This window comes from Anolis sagrei, chromosome 10 (genome assembly GCF_037176765.1).
Source record: "Anolis sagrei isolate rAnoSag1 chromosome 10, rAnoSag1.mat, whole genome shotgun sequence".
Classification (NCBI taxonomy): domain Eukaryota; kingdom Metazoa; phylum Chordata; class Lepidosauria; order Squamata; family Dactyloidae; genus Anolis; species Anolis sagrei.
Genome location: NC_090030.1, coordinates 31220278 through 31242058, shown reverse-complemented (window position 1 = coordinate 31242058; position 21781 = coordinate 31220278). Strand labels below are relative to the sequence as shown.

Below are 21781 nucleotides of genomic sequence, written 5' to 3'. Positions count from 1 at the left end.
ATGGAGGGAGGGAGGGAAGGAAGGAAGGGAGGAGAGAGTGAGCGAGGGAAGGAAGAAAGGAGGGAGGGAGGGAAGGAGGGAGTGAAGAAAGAGAAGAAGAGAGGAGGGAGGGAAAGGAGGAGGGAATGAGAAAGGGAAGGAAGGAGGGAAGGGGTAGGAAAGGGAAGGGAAGGGAGGGAGGAGGGAGGGGAGGAGGGCAAGAGAGAAGGAAGGAAGGAGTGAAGAAAGAGAGGAAGAAAGGAGGGAGGGGTGGAGGGAATGAGAGAGGGAAGGAAGGAAGAAAGGAAGGAAAGGTTAGGGAAGGGAAGGGAGGAGGGAGGGGAGGAGGGCAAGAGAGAAGGAAAGAAGGAAGGAAGGAACGAAGGAGGGAGTGAAGAAAGAGAGGAAGAAAGGAGGGAGGCAAGGGAGGAGGGAATGAGAGAGGGAAGGAAGGAAGAAAGGAAGAAAAGGTTAGGGAAGGGAAGGGAAGGGAAGGGGGAGGGAGGGGAGGAGGGCAAGAGAGAAGGAAAGAAAGAAGGAAGGAACGAAGGAGGGAGTGAAGGAGGGAGTGAAGAAAGAGAGGAAGAGAGGAGGGAGGGAAGGGAGGAGGGAACGAGAGAGGGAAGGAAGGAAGGAAAGAAGGGGGAGGGAAGGGAAGGAAGGGAGGAGGGAGGGGAGGAGGGAAGGGAGGAGGGAAGGGAGGAGGGCAAGAGAGAAGGAAGGAAGGAAGGGAGGAAGGAAGGAAGGAAGGAAGGAAGGAAGGGGAAAGGAATGGAAAGGAGAGAAGGAAGGAAGGAAGGAAGGAAGGAAGGAAGGAAGGAAGGAAGGAAGGGGAAGGGGAAGGGGAGGAGGGAAGGAAGGAAGGAGGGAGAGAAGGAAGGAAAGGAAAGGGAAGAAAAGAAAAGGAAAGGAAAGGAAAAGGAAAAGAGGGAAGGAAGGGGAAGGGGAAGGGAAGGGAAGGGAGAAGGGGAGGAAGGAAGGAGGGAGAGAAGGAAGGAAGGAAGGAACGAACGAAGGAAGGAACAAAGGGAAATAGGAAGGAAGGACTTGGTTTTGTTATGTGCCTTTGACTGCAACTTACTTGAACTCTATTATTTTGGCCAGTTTTCTTCAGCGGGGGAATGAATGTGACTTACACACTCCATGAGTTTCCGTGGCTGAAGGTGCATCTACACTGCAGAATTAATGCAGTTTGGCACCACTTGAATTGCCATGGCTCAAGACAGCTGTAGTTTCCCAATGTCTTTAGCCTCTTCTGCCAAAGGGTGCAGAAAAGGCTAAATAAATGGAAGTTCAACAATAACAACAACAATATGACAACCAACATGATTGCGGCCACGGATGGTGGCTGAGAGTTGGACACTTCAATCCAAATTCTCAGTCTTTCCAGGAAAAGGTCCAAGATGTGGCCAGCCCAGAGACTCACGCTTGATGCTGAGCATGGTGCTCTTCTCCAGCCCTTCAGTGCTGTTGCCGTGGGCCCGGGCCCTGCACATGTAGAGCCCCGACTGGGCCTGGGAGACGTTCTGGAGGCCCAGCGTCACCGAGATGGAGTAGTTGTCCACCTTCTTCTGTGTGAAGGACTCCGGGATTTCCTGCAAGGTGGGGTCATACCACGAGAGGTGGCTGTAGAGGTACTTGGAGGACTTGCAGGTCAGCTGGACGTCTTCAGCTACAATGGCTGTGACCTGGGGGTCAGTCTGTAGTTTCGAGGGCATGTCTGCAATAGGAAAGAGAAATGGATGTCTGCCATTATTATTATTATTATTAAACTTTATTTGTACCCCGCTAGCATCTCCCGAAGGACTCGATGCGGCTTACAAAGGCCAAGGCCACAATACACAACATAACAATACACTTAAAGCAAATTAAAAACAATTAAAGCAGTATTAAACAACAAAGACCCACAAGCAATAAACAATACATCAAACAAGATAAAAAACTGAGCCGGGCCAGAGTGAAGGGTACAGGATTAAAAAGTGCTGATGTGACAGGTGATATGTAAGGATTATAGGGCAAGTGCAGTGTGCAGTGTGTGGCAGTCTTAATTCTAATAAGGTGCTTCTGGGACTTGGTATTGGAGATTTCCTAATCGGGAAAGGCACATCGGAACAGCCAGGTCTTCAAGTTCTTTCTGAAGACTGCCAATGTAGGGGCCTGTTTAAGATCTTTGGGGAGAGTGTTCCAGAGACGGGGGGCCACCACGGAAAAGGCCCTGTCTCGTGTCCCCACCAAACGTGCTTGAGATGCCGGCGGGATCACGAGCAGGGCCTCTCCAGATGACCGAAGTGAACGCGAGGGTTCATAGATGGAGATGCGGTCACGCAGGTAGGATGTTACCAAACCATTTAGGGCTTTGTAGGTAAGCACTTGCACCTTAAATTGGGATCGGAAGATAAACGGCAGCCAGTGGAGCTCCTTGAACAGGGGGGTTGACCTCTCTCTGTAGGGAGCACCAGTTAACATCCTGGCCGCTGCCCGTTGGACCGATTGAAATTTCCGAGCCGTTTTCAAGGGCAGCCCCATGTAGAGCGCAATACAGTAATCCAACCTAGAGGTGACCAAGGCATGGACCACTCCGGCCAGATCAGCTTTCGCGAGGTACGGTCGCAGTTGGTGCACGAGTCTTAGTTGTGCAAAAGCCCTCCCAGACACCGCCAACGCCAACACCTGAGCCTCAAATGTGAGCGATGAATCCAAGAGGACTCCCAAACTGCGGACCTGTGGCTTCAGAGGGAGTTCAACCCCATCCAGCACAGGTTGCCACCCTATACCCCGGTCAGGTTTACGATCGACCAGGAGGACCTCTGTCTTGTCGGGATTGATCTTCAGCTTGTTCCTCCTCATCCAGATAGACACAGCGGCCATGCACTCGTCTAGCACTCGAGGGGCTTCCTTGGAATTGGGTGGAAATGAGTAGTAGAGTTGTGTGTCATCTGCGTAGAGATGGCACCTAACTCCAAAACTCTGGATGACCTCTCCCAGCGGATTCATGTAGATGTTAAAGAGCATGGGAGACAGAATAGAGCCTTGCGGGACCCCACAGGTCAAGGGCCAGGTGTCCGAGCAGGCATCTCCCAGCTTCACCAACTGGGAACAGCCCTCCAGGAAGGATCGGAGCCACGACAGAACCGTGCCCCCGAGACCCATCCCGTTGTATCTTCATCCTTATCATGGTTATCATTTGTTACAGCCCACCTTTTTCTATTCCATAAAAAAATGTACTGTATGGAGAGAATAAGGGGAACCAGATTCATCTGGGAAAGCAGTACGGAAATGAACCAGGAGACCCATGGCCATGTCTTACCAGAGACGAAGAATTCAATCCTTCTTTCTTCGGTGCCCACTTTATTGGAAGCCACACAGAAGTAGATCCCAGAGACGTTGCTCGCAGCCGTCGTCAGAACACTGATGATCTGCCCAGTGGAGAAAGAGAATGAAAACTCAGTTGCCTTTTCTTTCCCTTACAATCACATCTCTCTTAAGGTTCAAAAGGTCTGATTCCTACGTTGGAGTATGCAAATAAATAAATATTCTGGTTGCAATACACCACCATTAGGTGTGTCTACATCTGAATGAAGCAGAGAGTGTTTGAGGACCGGGACATCCGTAGGAAGACCAAGGTGCTTGTCTATAAAGCTATTGTCCTCCCAACCCTGCTCTATGCCTGCGAGACGTGGACTGTCTACAGACGTCACATGCAACTCCTGGAACGATTCCATCCGGAAAATCCTGCAAATCTCTTGGGAAGACAGGCAGACAAACGTCAGCGTGCTGGAAGAAGCAAAGACTGCCAGCATTGAAGTGATGGTCCTCCGCCATCAACTCTGCTGGGCCGGCCATGTTGTTCGGATGCCCGCCCACCATCTCCCAAAGCAGTTGCTCTACTCCGAACTCAAGAATGGAAAACGGAATGTTGGTGGGCAGGAAAAGAGATTCAAAGATGGGCTCAAAGCCAACCCTAAAAACTCTGGCATAGACACTGAGAGCTGGGAAGCCCTGGCCCTTGACTGCTCCAGCTGGAGGTCAGCTGTGACCAGCAGTGCTGCAGAATATGACGAGGCACGAATGGAGGGTGAAAGAGAGAAACGTGCCAAGAGGAAGGCACATCAAGCCAACCCCGACCTGGAAACCAATGCCCTCACTGCAGGAGAAGACGCAGATCAAGAATAGGGGTCCACAGTCACCTACGGACCCACAAGAATACTGATCCTACTCAGCCAACGAGGGATCGCCTAAGTAAGTAAGTGTCTACATTGTAGAATGAATGCAGTTTGATCCCTATGCAGGTACAGCTGTACCAGGAGCTCCAATTTTGTTTGCTTTGCACTGAATGTTTGTTGTAGTCCTGAGTTTCAGGGGCTCTGCAGATAGGTGGCTTCTTTTGGCTGCAATCATAGGGCAAGCCACCTGTCAATTATAGTTAGGTTCCCTGGTCCCGCCCCCTTTTTGGGTTTTGGAGGGAATAGGAGCCATTTTGGGGTCAGTCCACACAGAGAAGCCTTTCATACAGGACATAAAACCAAGAGCTCCTGTAGAAAGCTTCATCTTCTACGGCTTGGCCGGGAGATATACAGCCCCACAGCTTGGCCGGGGAGAAAAGGCCCCATAGCTTTGCCGGGGATACACAGCCCCACGGCTTGGCCGGGAGATATACAGCATTACAGCTCCTTTGCTGAGGGAATCTGGTCCCACAGCACTTCAGCCAGCCATCACAGAAACCTGAACTCCTTTTTTCTTTGGAAGTCTACAAAGCTCTGCTTGGTAAGGGTCACTCGTGGAAGCCAGAAGCAGTTGGTACCGGGTGCAGGGGCTCCACGCCAACAAAGGCAAAGACAGACTGCCCAGATTAGAAGTTAAGGATTTCCCCATTAGTTAATATACAGTTTATGAAGATAGTGCCTGTTCCCAGTGGACAAGATTGAGAGTGCCAATAGACTATTAAGAAAGCCTTGAAGTACCTGTTTGTTTTCAATAATAAAGAACTTTGTTGAACCTTTAAGCCAGTGGTTCTCAACCTTCCTAATGCTGCGACCCCTTAGTACAGTTCCTCATGTTGTGGTGACCCCCAACCATAACATTATTTTCGTAGCTACTTCATAACTGTAATTTTGCTATTGTTATGAATCTTCATGTAAATATCTGATATGCAGGATGCACAAATGCCCAAATACACCCAAATTTGATTACTGGTGGGGTTGGGGGGATTGATTTTGTCATTTGGGAGTGTTGGAGTTGCTGGGATTTATAGTCCACCTAAAATAAAAGAGGCTTCTGAACTCCACCAGTGATGGAATTGAATCAAACTTGGCACACAGAATTCCCATGACCAAGAGAAAATACTGGAAGGATTTGGTGGGCATTGACCTTGAGTTTTGGAGTTGTAGTTCACCTACATCCAGAGAACACTGTGGACTCAAACAATGATGGATCTGGATCAAACTTGGCACGAATACTCAGCAGGGGCGACTCAACCCATTACGCAAAGTAAGCATTTGCAGTATAGTTGATTTTGCCCAGGGGTGCTCTTGAGGCGCTCTTGGGGGAAAATAGACCTTGACATATGCAAGTTGTAGTTACTGGGATGTATAGTTCACCTGCAATCAAAGAGCATTTTGAACTCTACCAATGATGGAACTGAACCAAATATGGCACACAGAACTCCCACAATGAACAGAAAATATATATCAATGATTGGTTGGGGGGAGGCACCAAAATACTGTTTGCTTACCATTGAAAATTACCTAGGGCCGCCTCTGATACTCAATATTCCCAAATGTGAACACTGGAGGAGTTTGAGGAAAATAGACCTTGCCATTTGGGAGTTGTAGTTGTTGGGATTTATAGTTCACCCACAATGAAATAGCATTCTGATCCCCACCAACGATAGAATTGGACCAAACTTCCCACACAGAACCCCCATGACCAACAGAATGTGTTTTCTGATGGTCTTTGGCGACCCCTCTGACATCTCCTCGCAACCCCCACAGGGGTCCCGACCCCCAGATTGAGAAACACTGCTTTGAGCAATCTAAAGACTCTGTTTTAAGGAAATCCAGGAGCCTTTAATCTGAGGCAGCCGCGGCTTCCCGCTGGGCACACAGAATGTATGTCCTGTCTACAGTCTTATGCACAGGCCCAGCCTGCGACAGCACAATCCCACTTTAATTGCCATGGCTCGATGTTATGGAATCAGTTTGTAGTTTGATGATGCACAAGCGCTCTTTGGCAGACAAGGCTAAAGATCTTATAAGACTACAACTCCCGGGATACAACAGCATTGAGCCATGGCAGTTGAAGTGGTGCCAAACGGCACTACAGACGCACCAACTGTTGCCGGCTTTGTTTCACAATGCCTGCCTTGGTTCAGGATTCCTTGCCTTGTCCCAACAGGAAATACGATCCTGACGGAACAAACTGCGACGTCTTCAAGCAGACAATTAAGACCAGGCGGCCGAGCCTTTGACATTTTTATTGTTCGACCCAACGAGACAGACACCAAGACAGGGATTTGCTCAGCTCTGCTGGGAAATGGGCCGACGGGTTTCCTGGAGATGCTATTTCTGGCTGGAATGAGCCCCGGAGGCTATAAGATTTTTATCCGTGCGTTGTTTATGAAAATTATAGCCGATTATCTCAAAGCTTTTCTTAACACATCCACCCACGGACTTCGTTAGGACAGCTGTGGCAGAGATGTCTTTCCCCCGAATGGGGTTTGGCACGGAGAGCTCTGAGAACCAGTCACAGCTAATTGAGCTGTATTAATCTTCATGGAGAGACCCATGAAGACCCATGAGACATCTATGCTGATGATTGTGCCATTACTGCTCAAGCAGGGAGCTTTGAGATGGTAGAACAGAAGCTCTCCGAAGCTCTAGGTGCTCTTACTGCGTACTACAGGGAAAACCAGCTTATCCCTAACCCATCTAAAACACAGACATGTGTCTTTCACCTTAAAAACAGACAAGCATCCCGAACTCTGAGGATTATTACCTGGGAAGGAATCCCACTGGAGCATTGCAGCGCACCCAAGTACCTGGGAGTCACTCTGGATCATGCTCTGACCTACAAGAAGCACTGCCTGAAATCAAGCAAAAAGTGGGTGCCAGAAACAATATCATACGAAAGCTGACTGGCACAACCTGGGGATCACAAACAGACACAGTGAAGACATCTGCCCTTGCGCTCTGCTACTCTGCTGCTGAGTAGGCATGCCCAGTGTGGAACACATCTCACCACGCGAAAACAGTGGATGTGGCTCTTAATGAGACATGCCGCATTATCACGGGGTGTCTGCGCCCTACACCACTGGAGAAATTACACTGCTTAGCCGGTATTGCACCACCTGACATCTGCCGGGAAGGAGCAGCCAATAGTGAAGGGACCAAGGCAGAGACATCTCCAGCTCATCCCCTGTTTGGGTATCAGCCAGCACGTCAACGACTTAAATCTAGAAATAGTTTTCTAAGATCTACAGAGACACTCGCTGGAACACCTCAGGAAGCGAGAGTCCAAAAGTGGCAGGCTCAAACCCAGCACCTCAACCAATGAGAACTCCCTCCTGGGCACACAGAAGACTGGGCGACTTGGAAGGCACTGAACAGACTGTGCTCTGGCACCACGAGATGCAGAGCCAACCTTCAGAAATGGGGCCACAAAGTAGAATCCTCGACATGCGAGTGCGGAGAAGAGCAAACCACTGACCACCTGCTGCAATGCACCCTGAGCCCTGCCACATGCACAATGGAGGACCTTCTTGCGGCAACATCGGAGGCACTCCAAGGGGCCAGATACTGGTCAAAGGACATTTAACCAACTACCAGACTCACAAGTTTTTGTATTTTTCTGTTTGTTTGCTTTGTTCTGTCAGAAATGTAATATAATGGACTGGTTGCTCTGACATGACAAATGAATAAATGGAGAGACCCAAAGTCATCAAAAAAAGAGATGTAGGAGACAGCAGAGCTAGGAAGGAGCGAATAGGGATCCTGCATTGGGAAGCAGTCGGGGCTGATGGTCCATAGAGTCTCTTCCAACTCTACGAAAGCTCAAGTCAGGAAGGGGACTAGCAGTCATTCCTCCACATTTGCGAGTTTGATTAAGCATTCTCTCTCTCTCTTTTAGTTTACTTATTTGGGTCAAACGAATAGTAGTACCTTTTGTTGATTAGCCCAGCATTTCTCAACCTGGGGGTCGAGACCCCTGTTGGGGTCGTGAGGGGGTGTCAGAGGGGTCACCAAAGAACATCAGTAACAGTATTTTCTGTTTGTCATAGGGGTTCTGTGTGCCAAGTTTGGTTCAATTCCATCGTCGGTGGAGTTCAGAATGCTCTTTGATTGTAGGTGAACTATAAATCCCAGCAACTGCAACTCCCAAATGTCAAGCTCTATTTTCTCCAAACTCCACCAGTTTTTACATTTGGGCATATCGACGATCCAAGGCCAAGTTTGGTCCAGATCCGTCACTGTATGACTCCACAATGCTCTCTGGATGTAAGTGAACTACAACTCCCAAACTGCAGGTCAATACCCACCAAACCCTTCCAGTATTTTCTGTTGTCATGGGAGTTCTGTGTGGAAAGTTTGCCCCAATTCTGTAATTGGTGGGGTTCTGAACGCTCTTTCATTATAGGTGAACTATAAATGATTATAGGTGAACTATAAACTGCAACTCCCAAATGTCAAGGTCTATTTTCCCCAAACTCCACCAGTGTTTACATTTGGGCATATTGATTATTCGTGGCCAAGTTTGGTCCAGATCCATCATTGTTTGAGTCCACAGTGCTCTCTGGATGTCGGTAAACTACAACTCCCAAACTGCAGGTCAATGCCCACCAAACCCTTCCAGTATTTCCTGTTGGTCATGGGAGTTCTGTGTGCCAAATTTTGTTCAATTCCATTAATTGGTTGAATTCAGAATGCTTTTTGATTGCAGGTGAACTACAACTCCCAAAGGACAAAATCAACCTCCCTCCAAACCCCACCAGTATTCAAATTTGGATGTATTGGGTATTTATGCCACATTTGATCCAGCGAATGCAAATACATCCTGCATATCAGATATTTACATGACGATTCATGACAGGAGCAAAATTACAGTTATAAAGTAGCCATGGAATTTATTTTATTTTATTTTTATTTATTTATTTCTTATATTTATACCCTGCCCTTTTCCCCCCGAAGTTGGACTCAGGGCGGCCTCACAAAAGCATCATACAAATAACCACATTACAATCTTGGGAGTGATCCTGGACTCGCCGCTGAGCCTGGAACCCCAGGTCTCGGCGGTGGCCGGGAGAGCTTTTGTGCAATTAAAACTTGTGCACCAGTTGCGCCCGTACCTTGGGAAGTCTGATCTGGCCACGGTGGTCCACGCTCTTGTTACATCCCGGATAGACTACTGCAACGCGCTCTACGTGGGGTTGCCCTTGAAGACTGTTCGGAAACTCCAACTAGTCCAGCGTGCGGCAGCCAGATTGCTCACCGGAGCGACATACAGGGAGCATACCACCCCCCTGTTGTGCCAGCTCCACTGGCTGCCGGTTCAATTCCGAGCACAATTCAAGGTGCTGGTCTTAACCTACAAAACCCTATACGGTTCTGGTACAGTGTATCTGTCCGAACGTATCATAGAATCATAGAATCAAAGAGTTGGAAGAGACCTCCTGGGCCATCCAGTCCAACCCCATTCTGCCAAGAAGCAGGAATATTGCATTCAAATCACCCCTGACAAATGGCCATCCAGCCTCTGCTTAAAAGCCTCCAAAGAAGGAGCCTCCACCACACTCTGGGGCAGAGAGTTCCACTGCTGAACGGCTCTCACAGTCAGGAAGTTCTTCCTAATGTTCAGATGGAATCTCCCTCTACGTCCCACCTCGGAGTTTGAGATCATCTGGGGAGGCCCTGCTCTCGACCCCACCACTCTCACAAGTGAGGCTGGTGGGGACGAGAAGCAGAGCCTTCTCAGTGGTGGCCCCCCACCTGTGGAATTCACTCCCGGGGGAAATCAGAACAGCACCAACCCTCCTCTCCTTCAGGAGGAGGGTGAAGACATGGCTGTGGAACCAGGCCTTTGGGCAACCAGGCAATTAGACAATGACAACCAAATAAGACAATCAGATGGGTAAGATCAGCAGGATTGTCGAAATGGAACCAAAACAGATCTTTGAGTTAATTGTACACTGATGGGTAGGAGGAAGATCCAGGTTTGTATTGTTTTTACTGATTTTATCATTTTACTGATTTTATTGGATAATGTTGAATTGTGGGAATTTGTACTGTTATATTTTTTGTGATGATTGTTTGTGTAGCAGGCGTCTAAGTGCGCCTTGCAGCTGTAAGCCGCCCTGGGTCCCCTTCGGGGTGAGAAGGGCGGGGTACAAGAACCCCAAATAAATAAATAAATAAATAATCAAAATATTAAAAATTTTAATATTTTAAAAATATTAAAAATTACAACCAATTTTTAAATTTTTAAAATAATTTTTATAAAATTTTACTAATTTTATATAATTGATATAAAATAAATTTAATGCAATTTTATATAATTGATATAAAATCAATTTTAATAAAAACAAAATAAAAACTAAAAAAACTAAAAACTAAAAATTAAAAGGTTCTTGTGGGTTTTTTCGGGCTATAGAGCCATGTTCTAGAGGCATTTCTCCTGACGTTTCGCCTGCATCTATGGCAAGCATCCTCAGAGGTAGTGAGGTCTGTTGGAAATAGGAAAATGGGTTGATATATCTGTGGAATGGCTGGGGTGGGGCAAGGAGCTCTCCCCTGCTGCAGCTAGGTGTGAATGTTTAGCTGATCACCTTCATTAGCATTTGAAGGCCTGCCTGAGCCTGGGAAAATCTGTTGCTGGGAGGTGTTAATTTGTGCCTGGTTTTTTCCTCTCTGTTGTTTAGCTGTTATAATTTTAGAGTCAGGAGAAATGCCTCTAGAACATGGCTCTATAGCCCAAAAAAACCCCAAAAGAACCTAGTGATTCCAGCCATGAAAGCCTTCGACAATACATTAAAAATTAAAAATTATATATAATTAAAAATTATATAAGAAATTATATTAAAATATATAATTTTTAAATTATATACATTTTTATATAATTTTTAATATAAAATTATATAAAAATTATATAATATCTATATATATAAATTTGTTAGGGGCATCCAACGAGGAAACAAAACTCAAAAACCCCCCAACGAAACTTAACCAAAATTCCCATGCCCATAACACAACCCACAAGGTACAAACATACCTACTCAAAATGAAAAACAACACAACAACACACTCACAAAACGGCAAAACAACAAAACTCAAAAATCCCCCAACGAAACCTAACCAAAATCCCCGTGCCCATAACACAACCCACAAGGTACAAACATACCTACTCAAAATGAAAAACAACACAACAACACACTCACAAAACGGCAAAACAACAAAACTCAAAAATCCCCCAACGAAACTTAACTAAAATCCCCGTGCCCATAACACAACCCACAAGGTACAAACATATCTACTCAAAATGAAAAACAACACAACAACACACTCACAAAACGGCAAAAGAACAAAACTCAAAAAAACCCCAACGAAACTTAACCAAAATTCCCATGCCCATAACACAACCCACAAGGTACAAACATATCTACTCAAAATGAAAAACAACACAACAACACACTCACAAAACAGCAAAACAACTGAGCATGCGCATTGGCGCCCAGTCGCAAGTTCCCTGGCGCGCGCACATGGCCTTCCGGCCAACGTTCCCTCTGCGGAAACCATGCCCACTCCAAGCCCCGCTGCGCTGCTTCCTGCACACACACACCCCCTGCCGCACACACACACGCAACCCCACGCTCCATCACTCCCCCCACCGCCGCACACACACGCAACCCCACTCCCCCCGCTGCCGCACACACACACGCAACCCCACGCTCCATCACTCCCCCCGCTGCCGCACACACACACGCAACCCCACGCTCCATCACTCCCCCCGCTGCCGCACACACACACGCAACCCCACGCTCCATCACTCCCCTGCCCCAATCTTACCTCCTTTTACTTCAGGCCACCTCCAAACCCCACCCCGCCCCTTCCCGCCCTGTCAAAATCTAGGAAAGACAGGAAGGAAGGAAAGAAGGAAGAAAGAGAAAGGGAGGTAAAGAAAAAGGGGGAAGGAAGGAAAGTTAGAGGAAGAAGAAAAGGAAAGAAAAGGAAAGATGGAAGGAAAGAAAAGAGCAGAAGAGAAAGAAAAAGGGGGAAGGAAGGAAAGAGATAGAGAAAGAAGAGGAGAAGGAAAGATGGAAAGGAAGGAAGGAAGGAAGGAAGGAAGGAAGGAAGGAAGGAAGGAGGGAGGGAGGGAGGGAGGGAGGGAGGGAGGGAGGGAGGGAGGGAAAGAAGGAGAGAAAGAGGGAAGATTGGCCACAGCAACACGTGGCGGGTAAAGGTTGTTATTTCTATTATTATTATGATGGTGCTATTATTCCTCTGAGACCCTTTTGGGGGGAATGGGAGAGGTGTCAGGTTCCAGAGGCAATGCATTGCATTATTGTTATTGTTATGATGGTGGTGAAATAAAAGGAAATAAAAAGAGAAAGAAGGAAGCAAACGGGGAGGGAAGAAAGGCAAAGGAAGAAAGGGGGAGGGAATGAAGGAAAGAGAGAAGGATGAAACCAAGTAGTGAAAGAAGGAAAGAAAGAAAGAGGTAGAGAAGGAAGAAAGGAGAGAAAGGGGGAGGAAAAGGGGGAAGGAATAGGTAGGGACCTCTCTTTCATAATAGTCCAGATATCTACCTCAACTTTGATAAGTTTTACTATAGGCCACAGCAACGTGTGGCAGGGCACAGCTAGTAATATATATTTTTATATGGTTGGGGTGTATTAAGGGGTCGCGGCATTAGGAAGGTTGAGTAACACTGAGATATGGGGAGTGCATCTACTGAGGAAAGCATCAAAATAATGTATCCAGACACATCGAAAGAAGGCTGGAGGCAGCCCTAGGAAGCGTCCTTTGGAGTGTTGACGGTGGTAAGAAAGAGACAGGGCTGCCTTTTGGCGAAGCTGAAGAAGTCATTTTCAAGAACAGGAAGTGGAACAGGGCCAATTGGACCGGGAAATATTGGAGAGCTTTCCGCATGTTGCTGGACTGTGAATCCCAGCAGTTTGCTAGGCTTCAGAGCTCACAATATGGAACCTATTGGCAAATATACTACTAGCCATCCCCTGCCATGCGTTGCTGTGGCCCACATGGGGGTTCTGTGTGGGAGGTTTGACCCAATTCTATTATTGGTGGGGTTCAGAATGCTCTGTGATTGTAGGTGAACTATGTTGGATGGGGCCGCACTCCCCCTGAAGACGCAGGTTCGCAGCTTGGGTGTGACACTGGACTCATCGCTGAGCCTGGAACCCCAGGTTTCGGCGGTGACCAGGGGAGCATTTGCACAGCTAAAGCTAGTGCGTCAGCTGCGCCCGTACCTTGGGAAGTCTGACTTGGCCATGGTAGTCCACGCTCTGGAGGGATACTAAGGTGCTTGTCTATAAAGCTATTGTCCTCCCAACCCTGCTATATGCCTGTGAGACGTGGACTGTCTACAGACGTCACATGCAGCTCCTGGAACGATTCCATCAGCGCTGCCTCAGGAAAATCCTGCAAATCTCCTGGGAAGACAAGCGGACAAACGTCAGCGTGCTGGAGGAAGCAAAGACCACCAGCATTGAAGCAATGGTCCTCCAACATCAACTCCGCTGGACAGGCCACGTTGTCCGGATGCCTGACCACCGTCTCCCAAAGCAGTTGCTCTACTCCGAACTCAAGAACGGAAAACGGAATGTTGGTGGACAGGAAAAGAGATTTAAAGATGGGCTCAAAGCCAACCTTAAAAACTCTGGCATAGACACTGAGAACTGGGAGGCCCTGGCCCTTGAGCGCTCCAGCTGGAGGTCAGCTGTGACCAGCAGTGCTGCAGAATTCGAGGAGGCACGAGTGGAGGGTGAAAGAGAGAAACGTGCCAGGAGGGAGGCGCGTCAAGCCAACCCCGACCGGGACCGCCTTCCACCTGGAAACCAATGCCCTCACTGCGGAAGAAGATGCAGGTCAAGAATAGGGCTCCACAGCCACATGCGGACCCACAAGGAAACCCATGATGGAAGACCATCTTACTCGTCCAACGAGGGATCGCCTAAGTAAGTAAGTAAGTAAGTAAGTAAGTAAGTAAGTCCACGCTCTGGTTACATCCCGCCTAGACTACTGCAATGCTCTCTACGTGGGGTTGCCTTTGAAGACGGCTCGGAAGCTCCAACTAGTCCAACATTCGGCAGCCAGGATTCTAACAGGAGCGGAACACAGGTAGCATACAACCCCCCTGTTGCGCCAATTCCACTGGCTACCAATCTGCTAATTCAAAGTGCTGGCGTTGGCCTTTAAATCCCTAAACGGTTCCGGCCCAAGCTACCTATCCGACCGCATCTCTGCCTATGAACCCACCAGGACTTTGAGATCTTCCGGGGAGACCCTGCTCTCAATCCCTCCTGCTTCTCAAGCATGGCTGGCGGGGACGAGAGATAGGGCCTTCTCGGTGGTCGCCCCTCGGCTGTGGAACGCCCTCCCCACGGACATTAGACTAGCTCCATCATTAATGGTATTCCACAAAAAAGTGAAAACCGGGTTGTTTGAGCAGGCATTCGAATAGTCAGTGCAATGAGTGTAATGAACATAGGAATGGATCAATGGATGACGGATCTGGATCATGTTTTTTGGGATGAGACGCTAGCGAATGGCTATTGTTGTTAATTGTATATTATTGTATAATGTGTTATGATGTTAACTGTTTTTATACTGTGTTAGTGTAGCATTGAATTTTTGCTGTTCTTGTTGTTAACCGCTGTGAGTCACCTACGGGCTGAGAACAGCAGTATACAAATAAAGTAAATAAATAAATAAATAGAGGTACTTTTCTTACACAGGATGTGTTGTGGTTGTTTTTTGAAGCGCAGAGTCCGCATGTACAAGAAGGTACTTTCCATCAAAAGGTCAAGAGAGGGGGCTGGAAAGAGAGTACTTTCCATGACAAAAAATGTTCTTGTTTACTTGAGGTTATATATTTGGTGGTCAAAAGCCAAGGGGGCATGGCAGTCACTTGAAGGGTAGCATCTGTGTATGTTGCCTGGCTGTCCGTCTTCTTCATGAAGAAACTAAAATAAAACCTTTTTTTAAATCTCTTTTGGGACTGTCTCCATCCTTTCATGCTCCCGTGATGTGGACTTAGAAGACCCAATTTAGGATCTCTAACAGGTGAACTATAAATCCCAGTAACTACAACTCTGAAATGTCACGATCTATTTCCCCCAAACGCCATCTGTGATCATATTTGGGCATATAGAATATTCATGCCAAGTTTGGTCTAGATCCATCATTGTTTGAGTCCACAGTGCTCTCTGGATGTAGGTGAACTGCAACTCCCAAACTCAAGGTCAATTCCCACCAAACCCCCAAATGTCAAGATTCTATTTTCCCCAAACTCCACCAGTGTTCACATTTGGGCATATTGAGTCATGAGAGTCCTGTGTGCCACGTTTGGTTCAATTCCATTATTGGTGGAGTTCAGAATGCTCTTTCATTGTAGGTGAACTATAAATCCCAGCAACTACAACTCCCAAATGTCAAGATTCTATTTCCCCCAAACTCCACCAGTGTTCACATTTGGGCATATTGAGTATTCGTACAGAGTTTGGTCCAGATCCATCATTGTTTGAGTCCACAGTGCTCTCTAGATGTAGGTGAACTACAACTCCAAAACTCAAGGTCAATGCCCACCAAACCCTTCTAGTGTTTTCTGTTGGTCAGGGGAGTCCCGTGTGCCAAGTTTGGTTCAATTCCATCGTTGGTGGAGTTCAGAATGCTCTTTGATTACAGGTGAACTATAAATCCCAGCAACGATAACGCCCAAATGACAAAATCATAACTTTTTGAGTGATGGTCACTCCTTGTGTAGTGAGACGTTTTGTTACCAAATTTGGTGTGATTTCGTTCATTGGTTCTTTTGTTTTTAAGATACTCATTATGCACAGAGCATTTATATATATATAGATTGCCAGTTCCAGTTGGAATAGACCCAGTGATTCAATATTCATGGGATAAAGCCACTTTGTAGAATTAATGCAGTTTGGTACCACTTTAGCTACTGTGGAATCATGAGAATTGTGTACTTTTGTGAGTCATTTGTCCTTCTCTGTTGGAGAACTCTGGTGCAACCACAAACTACAAATCCCAACAGCACGGAGCCATTCCCCCGCAGTGCGGATGAGAGGATTGAATGGTCTCAAAATGGAAAAACTGAGGGAGGTGTTTGAACGATTTGCACCTTTCACACAATGTAGAGAGCAAGGGGACGTCTGCACTGCAGACTTAATGCAGTTGGACCCCACTTTAACTGCAGTTCTCCAATGCTATGGAATCCTGTAAATTGCAGATGAATCCAACGACCTTGCAAAACCACAACTCCCAGGATCCCACAGCTTGGAGCTTTGGCGGTCAAAGTGGTGTCAAAGTGCATTGATCCTACAGTGTAGATGCATCATAAGACACTCCAGGAATAGAACTGGATTTGACAAAGTGAGAGAGAAGAGGAAAGACAGCAGGGCATTTGGGGGAGATAAGAGGAGTCATTAACTGGATGCCCTTTGCAAGGATTCTCACGGCTCACGGCCCCTCCGTACACTTTCTCAGACTTAAAAAGCCGTGTGAGGTTTCTCTTAACAGAGTCATCGTGCCTTTTGGCTTCCTTTTCGAAAAGGCATTGCAGTTACATCATTGTTGCCAGAGATAAACGGAGGAGATTGCAACGTGATCGCAGGGTGAAAAAATCCCAAGTATGTTGAAGATTTCAGTGCCAGAAAGAAGCCAAACCAGTGCCTGGGAAAACCACGGGAGGAGAATTTGGAGGGATCAATATCATCAATTAAGGATGTGCAACTTTTCATTAGTCATCGTAAGTCAGATCAAATTCGTGAAATTTGTATTTATGGTGCGATATCCAATGGGTGTGGCAATTTTTCATGAGTTCTTGTAAGTCGGATCAAGTTCATAAAATTCGTATTTATGGTGCGATATCCAATGGGTGTGGCAATTTTTCGTGAGTTCCCGTAAGTCGGATCAAGTTCATAAAATTCGTATTTATGATGCGATATCTGATACACGATATCACCTTTGGGCTGAGAGGGGTGGTATATAACTGTAGTAAATAATAATAATAATAATAATAATAATAATAATAATAATAGTTCTGGTACGGCTGTACCAGGAGCTCCAACTTTATTTGCTTTGTATTAAATGTTTGTTTGCAGTCCTAGGTTTCAGGGACACTGCAGAAAGGTGGCTTCCTATGGTTGCAGTCATAGGGCAAGTCACCTGTCTATCATCGTTAAGTTTTGGTCCCGCCCCTTGCTCAGGGCAATTGGGAAGGGAAGGGAGCCATTTTTAGTTAGTCTCAGCAAGGAAAGCTAATGTACAGGACGTGTGCAAGCTTCCCCTGTACAAAAGCTTCGACCCTTAAGACTTTCCGGGGGAAACAGTCTTAAGAGTCTCCAAAGATTTCCAGGAAAACAGCCCTAAAGACCAAAGAACTCCAGCTGGAGAATATCTAAGCCTTTACTGGTAGGTCCACTCAGCGTTTGAGACACAGTTCGACCCGGTAGCAAAGCCCACATCAGTAAGGGTTAGATTACAGTCAGCCTGGGAGAAGTTAAAAAGGGGATTTTCCATTTAAAGTAAAGAAGAAGTTATTGAAGACAGTTGCCTGTCCTTCGTGGGCAAGATTAGGAAGTCACCAGTTGCATAAAGCTTGGAAGCATTTGTTTAGCTTTATTGAAGACAAGAGAAGTTTCTGTTTGGATTGTTCATTAATAAAAGACTTCGTTATACTTCACAAGCCATCTAAAGATCATTTGTGGTGGAAAACCTCTGAGAACTTCTCCTTGGGCCCCCTGGCTTCCCGCTGGGCAAAGGTTGCACGTCCTGTTCTAAAGGAAATTCTTTACAGGCCCAGCACGCGACAGAACAATAATAATAATATGTGGGTGTGGCAATTTTTTGTGAGTTGTCGTAAATCAGATAAAATTTGTGAAATTCGTACTTATGATGCGATATCCAAAACATGGGTGTGGCAATTTTTCATGAGCTGTCATAAGTTGGATCAAATTTGTGAAATTCATACTTATGATATGATATCCCATACGTAATATCGCCTGCGGGCTGAAAGGGGCGGTATATAAGTGTAGTTAATAATAATAATAATAATAATAATAATAATATGTGGGTGTGGCAATTTTTCGTGAGTTGTTATAAGTCAGATAAAATTAGTGAAATTCGTACTTATGATGCGATATCCAAAACGTGAGTGTGGCAATTTTTCATGATTTGTCATAAGTCGGATCAAATTCGTGAAATTCTTACTTAAGGGTTGAAGCTTTTGTACAGGGGAAGCTTGCACACGTCCTGTACATTAGCTTTCCTTGCTGAGACTAAGTAAAAATGGCTCCCTTCCTTTCCCAATTGCCCTGAGCAAGGGCGGGACCAAAATTTAACAATGATGGACAGGTGGCCTGCCCTATAACTGCAACCAAAGGAAGCCACCTTCTTGCAGAATCCCTGGCTGCAAGAAAACATTTAATACAAAGCAAATAAAGTGGGAGCTCTTGGTACAGCCGTACCAGCACACTTTCCCAGCTAACTCTGCTTTTTCACTGCTGCTTCCCTCTCCTAATGTCAAGAGGCAATTCATTTAAAGAGGAAAGGCAGCCTTTTTGGCTTTGCTTTGCTTCGTTGCGCTGAATTCTGGGAAATGTAGTTTGGGAAGGCAAGGAGCCATATGGCAGGAGATTCAAAAGGCGCCGCCCTGAACTACATTTCCCAGAATTCTGCTATGCATCAGAAAGCCCCAATCAGGAGAGGAGAGCGATGTGCCCTTCTGTCAGAGCAGCCATCCAGCGTTCCAATGAATGGCTGAATCTGCAAAGAGGAGGATGGACTGAGACTTCTAGGAAGTCAATCTCTGTGCTGGGCTGGGAAGACATCCCTCAATGGAAGTTCTATTGGTTAATACGAGAGAGAGACATTCAAGGCCTTCAACAAGGTCCCCCATGACCTTCTGGCAAGGAACCTAGTCCAATGTGGGCTAGGCAAAACTACTGCAAGGTTCCCCCCTGGGCCCGGTCCTGTTCAACATCTTTATTAATAACTTAGATGAAGGGCTAGAAGGCAGGATCATCGAGTTTGCAGACGACACCAAATTGGGAGGGAGAGCCAATACTCCAGAGGACAAGAGCAGGATTCAAAACGATCTTGACAGATTAGAGAGATGATTGGCCAAAGCTAACAAAATGAAGTTCAACAGTGACAAATGCAAGATACTCCACTTTGGCAGGAAAAACGAAATGCAAAGATACAAAATGGGGGACGATGCCTGGCTTGAGAGCAGTACGTGTGAAAAAGATCTTGGAGTCCTCGTGGACAACAAGTCAAACATGAGCCAACAATGTGATATGGCGGCAAAAGAAGCCAATGGGATTTTGGCCTGCATCAATAGGAGCATAGTGTCTAGATCTAGGGAAGTCATGCTCCCCATGCTCTATTCCGCTTTGGTTAGACCACACCTGGAATATTGTCTCCAATTCTGAGCACCACAATTGAAGAGAGATGTTGAAAAGCTGGAATGTGTCCAGAGGAGGGCGACTAAAATGATCAAGGGTCTAGAGAACAAGCCCTATGAGGAGCGGCTTAAGGAGCTGGGCATGTTTAGCCTGAAGAAGAGAAGGCTGAGAGGAGATATGATAGCCATGTATAAATATGTGAGAGGAAGCCACAGGGGGGAGGAGGGAGCAAGCTTGTTTTCTGCTTCCTTGGAGACTAGGACACAAACTACAAGAGAGAAGATTCCATCTGAACATGAGGAAGAACTTCCTGACTGTGAGAGCCGTTCAGCAGTGGAACTCTCTGCCCTGGAGTGTGGTGGAGGCTCCTCCTTTGGAAGCTTTTAAGCAGAGGCTGGATGGCCATTTGTCAGGGGTGATTTGAATGCAATATTCCTGCTTCTTGGCAGAATGGGGTTGGACTGGATGGCCCATGAGGTCTCTTCCAACTCTTTGATTCTATGATTCTATGATTCTATGATTCTATGATCTAGGGAAGTCCTGCTCCCCATGCTCTATTCCGCCTTGGTTAGACCACACCTGGAACATTGTCTCCAATTCTGGGCACCACAATTCAAGAGAGATGTTGACAAGCTGGAATGTGTCCAGAGGAGAGCGACTAAAATGATCAAGGGTCTGGAGAACAAGCCCTATGAGGAGCGGCTTAAGGAGCTGGGCATGTTTAGCCCGAAGAAGAGAAGGCTGAGAGGAGATATGATAGCCATGTATAAATATGTGAGAGGAAGCCACAGAGAGGAGGAGGTAGCAAGCTTGTTTTCTGCTTCCTTGGAGACTAGGACGCAATGGAACAATGGCTTCAAACTACAAGAGAGGAGATTCCATCTGAACATGAGGAAGAACTTCCTGACTGTGAGAGCCATTCAGCAGTGGAACTCTCTGCCCCGGAGTGTGGTGGAGGCTCCTTCTTTGGAAGCTTTTAAACAGAGGCTGGATGGCCATCTGTCAGGGGTGATTTGAATGCAATATTCCTGCTTCTTGGCAGAATGGGGTTGGACTGGATGGCCCAGGAGGTCTCTTCCAACTCTTTGATTCTATGATTCTAGGAGATAGCCATTGTGGCTAATTTTTTTAATTCCCCAAAATCAGTAGATGTACGAATATTTCTGAAAGTTGGGGGGAATGATCCCCTGCTATCTTGTGTCATCATATAGAAAATTCAAGGAGATTGCTCTTGTAGTTTGTTTCTAAACATGCTGCTTATAAAAACTTTGAAAATAGGCCAAAAATCTGTGGATGAGTGAAACGTTCTGAAACTTGATGGGCTAACAGTGGTTAATGTGTTCTACAATCGTAGCAAGCTTTACCTGAATAGTTGTAAACATGAGGGAGAAAAGAGCCCCCGAAGTTTCCCCACTTGCACAATTAGTAGAACGAAAAAGTAACAAAATTTCATTACTCTCATTATATACATTTTTTAACTAATGATACTTTAGAAACACTTTAGAAACGAAATACCAGCACTCCCTGATTTTGTAATGACCTTTGAAACATTTCTTTTATTGACCGCACATGCCTATTATCCAGCTTGGGAGTGTTCCTGGACTCATAGCTGAGCCTGGAACCCCAGGTTTCGGCGGTGGCACCAGTTGCGCCTGTTCCTTGGGAAGTCTGATCTGGCTACAGTGGTCCACGCTCTTGTTACATCCCGAATAGACTACTGCAACGCACTCTACGTGGGGTTGCCCTTGAAGACGGTTCCGAAACTTCAACTGGTCTAGCGAGCGGCAGCCAGGCTGCTCACTGGGGTGACATACGGAGCACACCACCCTTCTGCTGTGTCAGCTCCACTGGCTGCCGGTTCAGTTCAGCATATTGCATATTGTCATCAGCATATTGGAGTTCTATAAGAGAAATTGTGACCTTGGTTTTGGCTTTCAGTCTGCTGAGGTTAAATAGCTTGCCATCTGTCCAATAGATGGTTTCCACTCCAGTGGGAAGCTTCCCATCGACAAGTTGAAGTATCATAGCGATTAAGATGGAAAATAAGAATGGGACAATAACACATCTTTGTTTGACACCTGATTCCACGACGAATGGGTCACTTCGGAAGCCATTGCTGTCCAAGACTGTTGCCATCATGTCATCGTGAAGGATCCA

The 21781-nt window shown here is 46.5% G+C and overlaps 1 protein-coding gene across 2 annotated transcripts in view; it reads right to left on the bottom strand.

Annotated features, from left to right (window-relative positions):
- The window catches only part of LOC132763093 (vascular endothelial growth factor receptor kdr-like), a 290667-nt gene that overhangs the window by 97535 nt on the left and 171351 nt on the right, over positions 1-21781 (bottom strand). For both annotated transcript variants that reach the window (XM_067471671.1, XM_067471670.1), the window contains exons 12-13: positions 3287-3395; positions 1406-1699 (exon numbers count right to left, since the gene is read on the bottom strand). In XM_067471671.1, coding sequence (XP_067327772.1) covers positions 1406-1699; positions 3287-3395 — 403 coding nt within the window. The remainder of the gene's footprint in view (positions 1-1405; positions 1700-3286; positions 3396-21781) is intronic.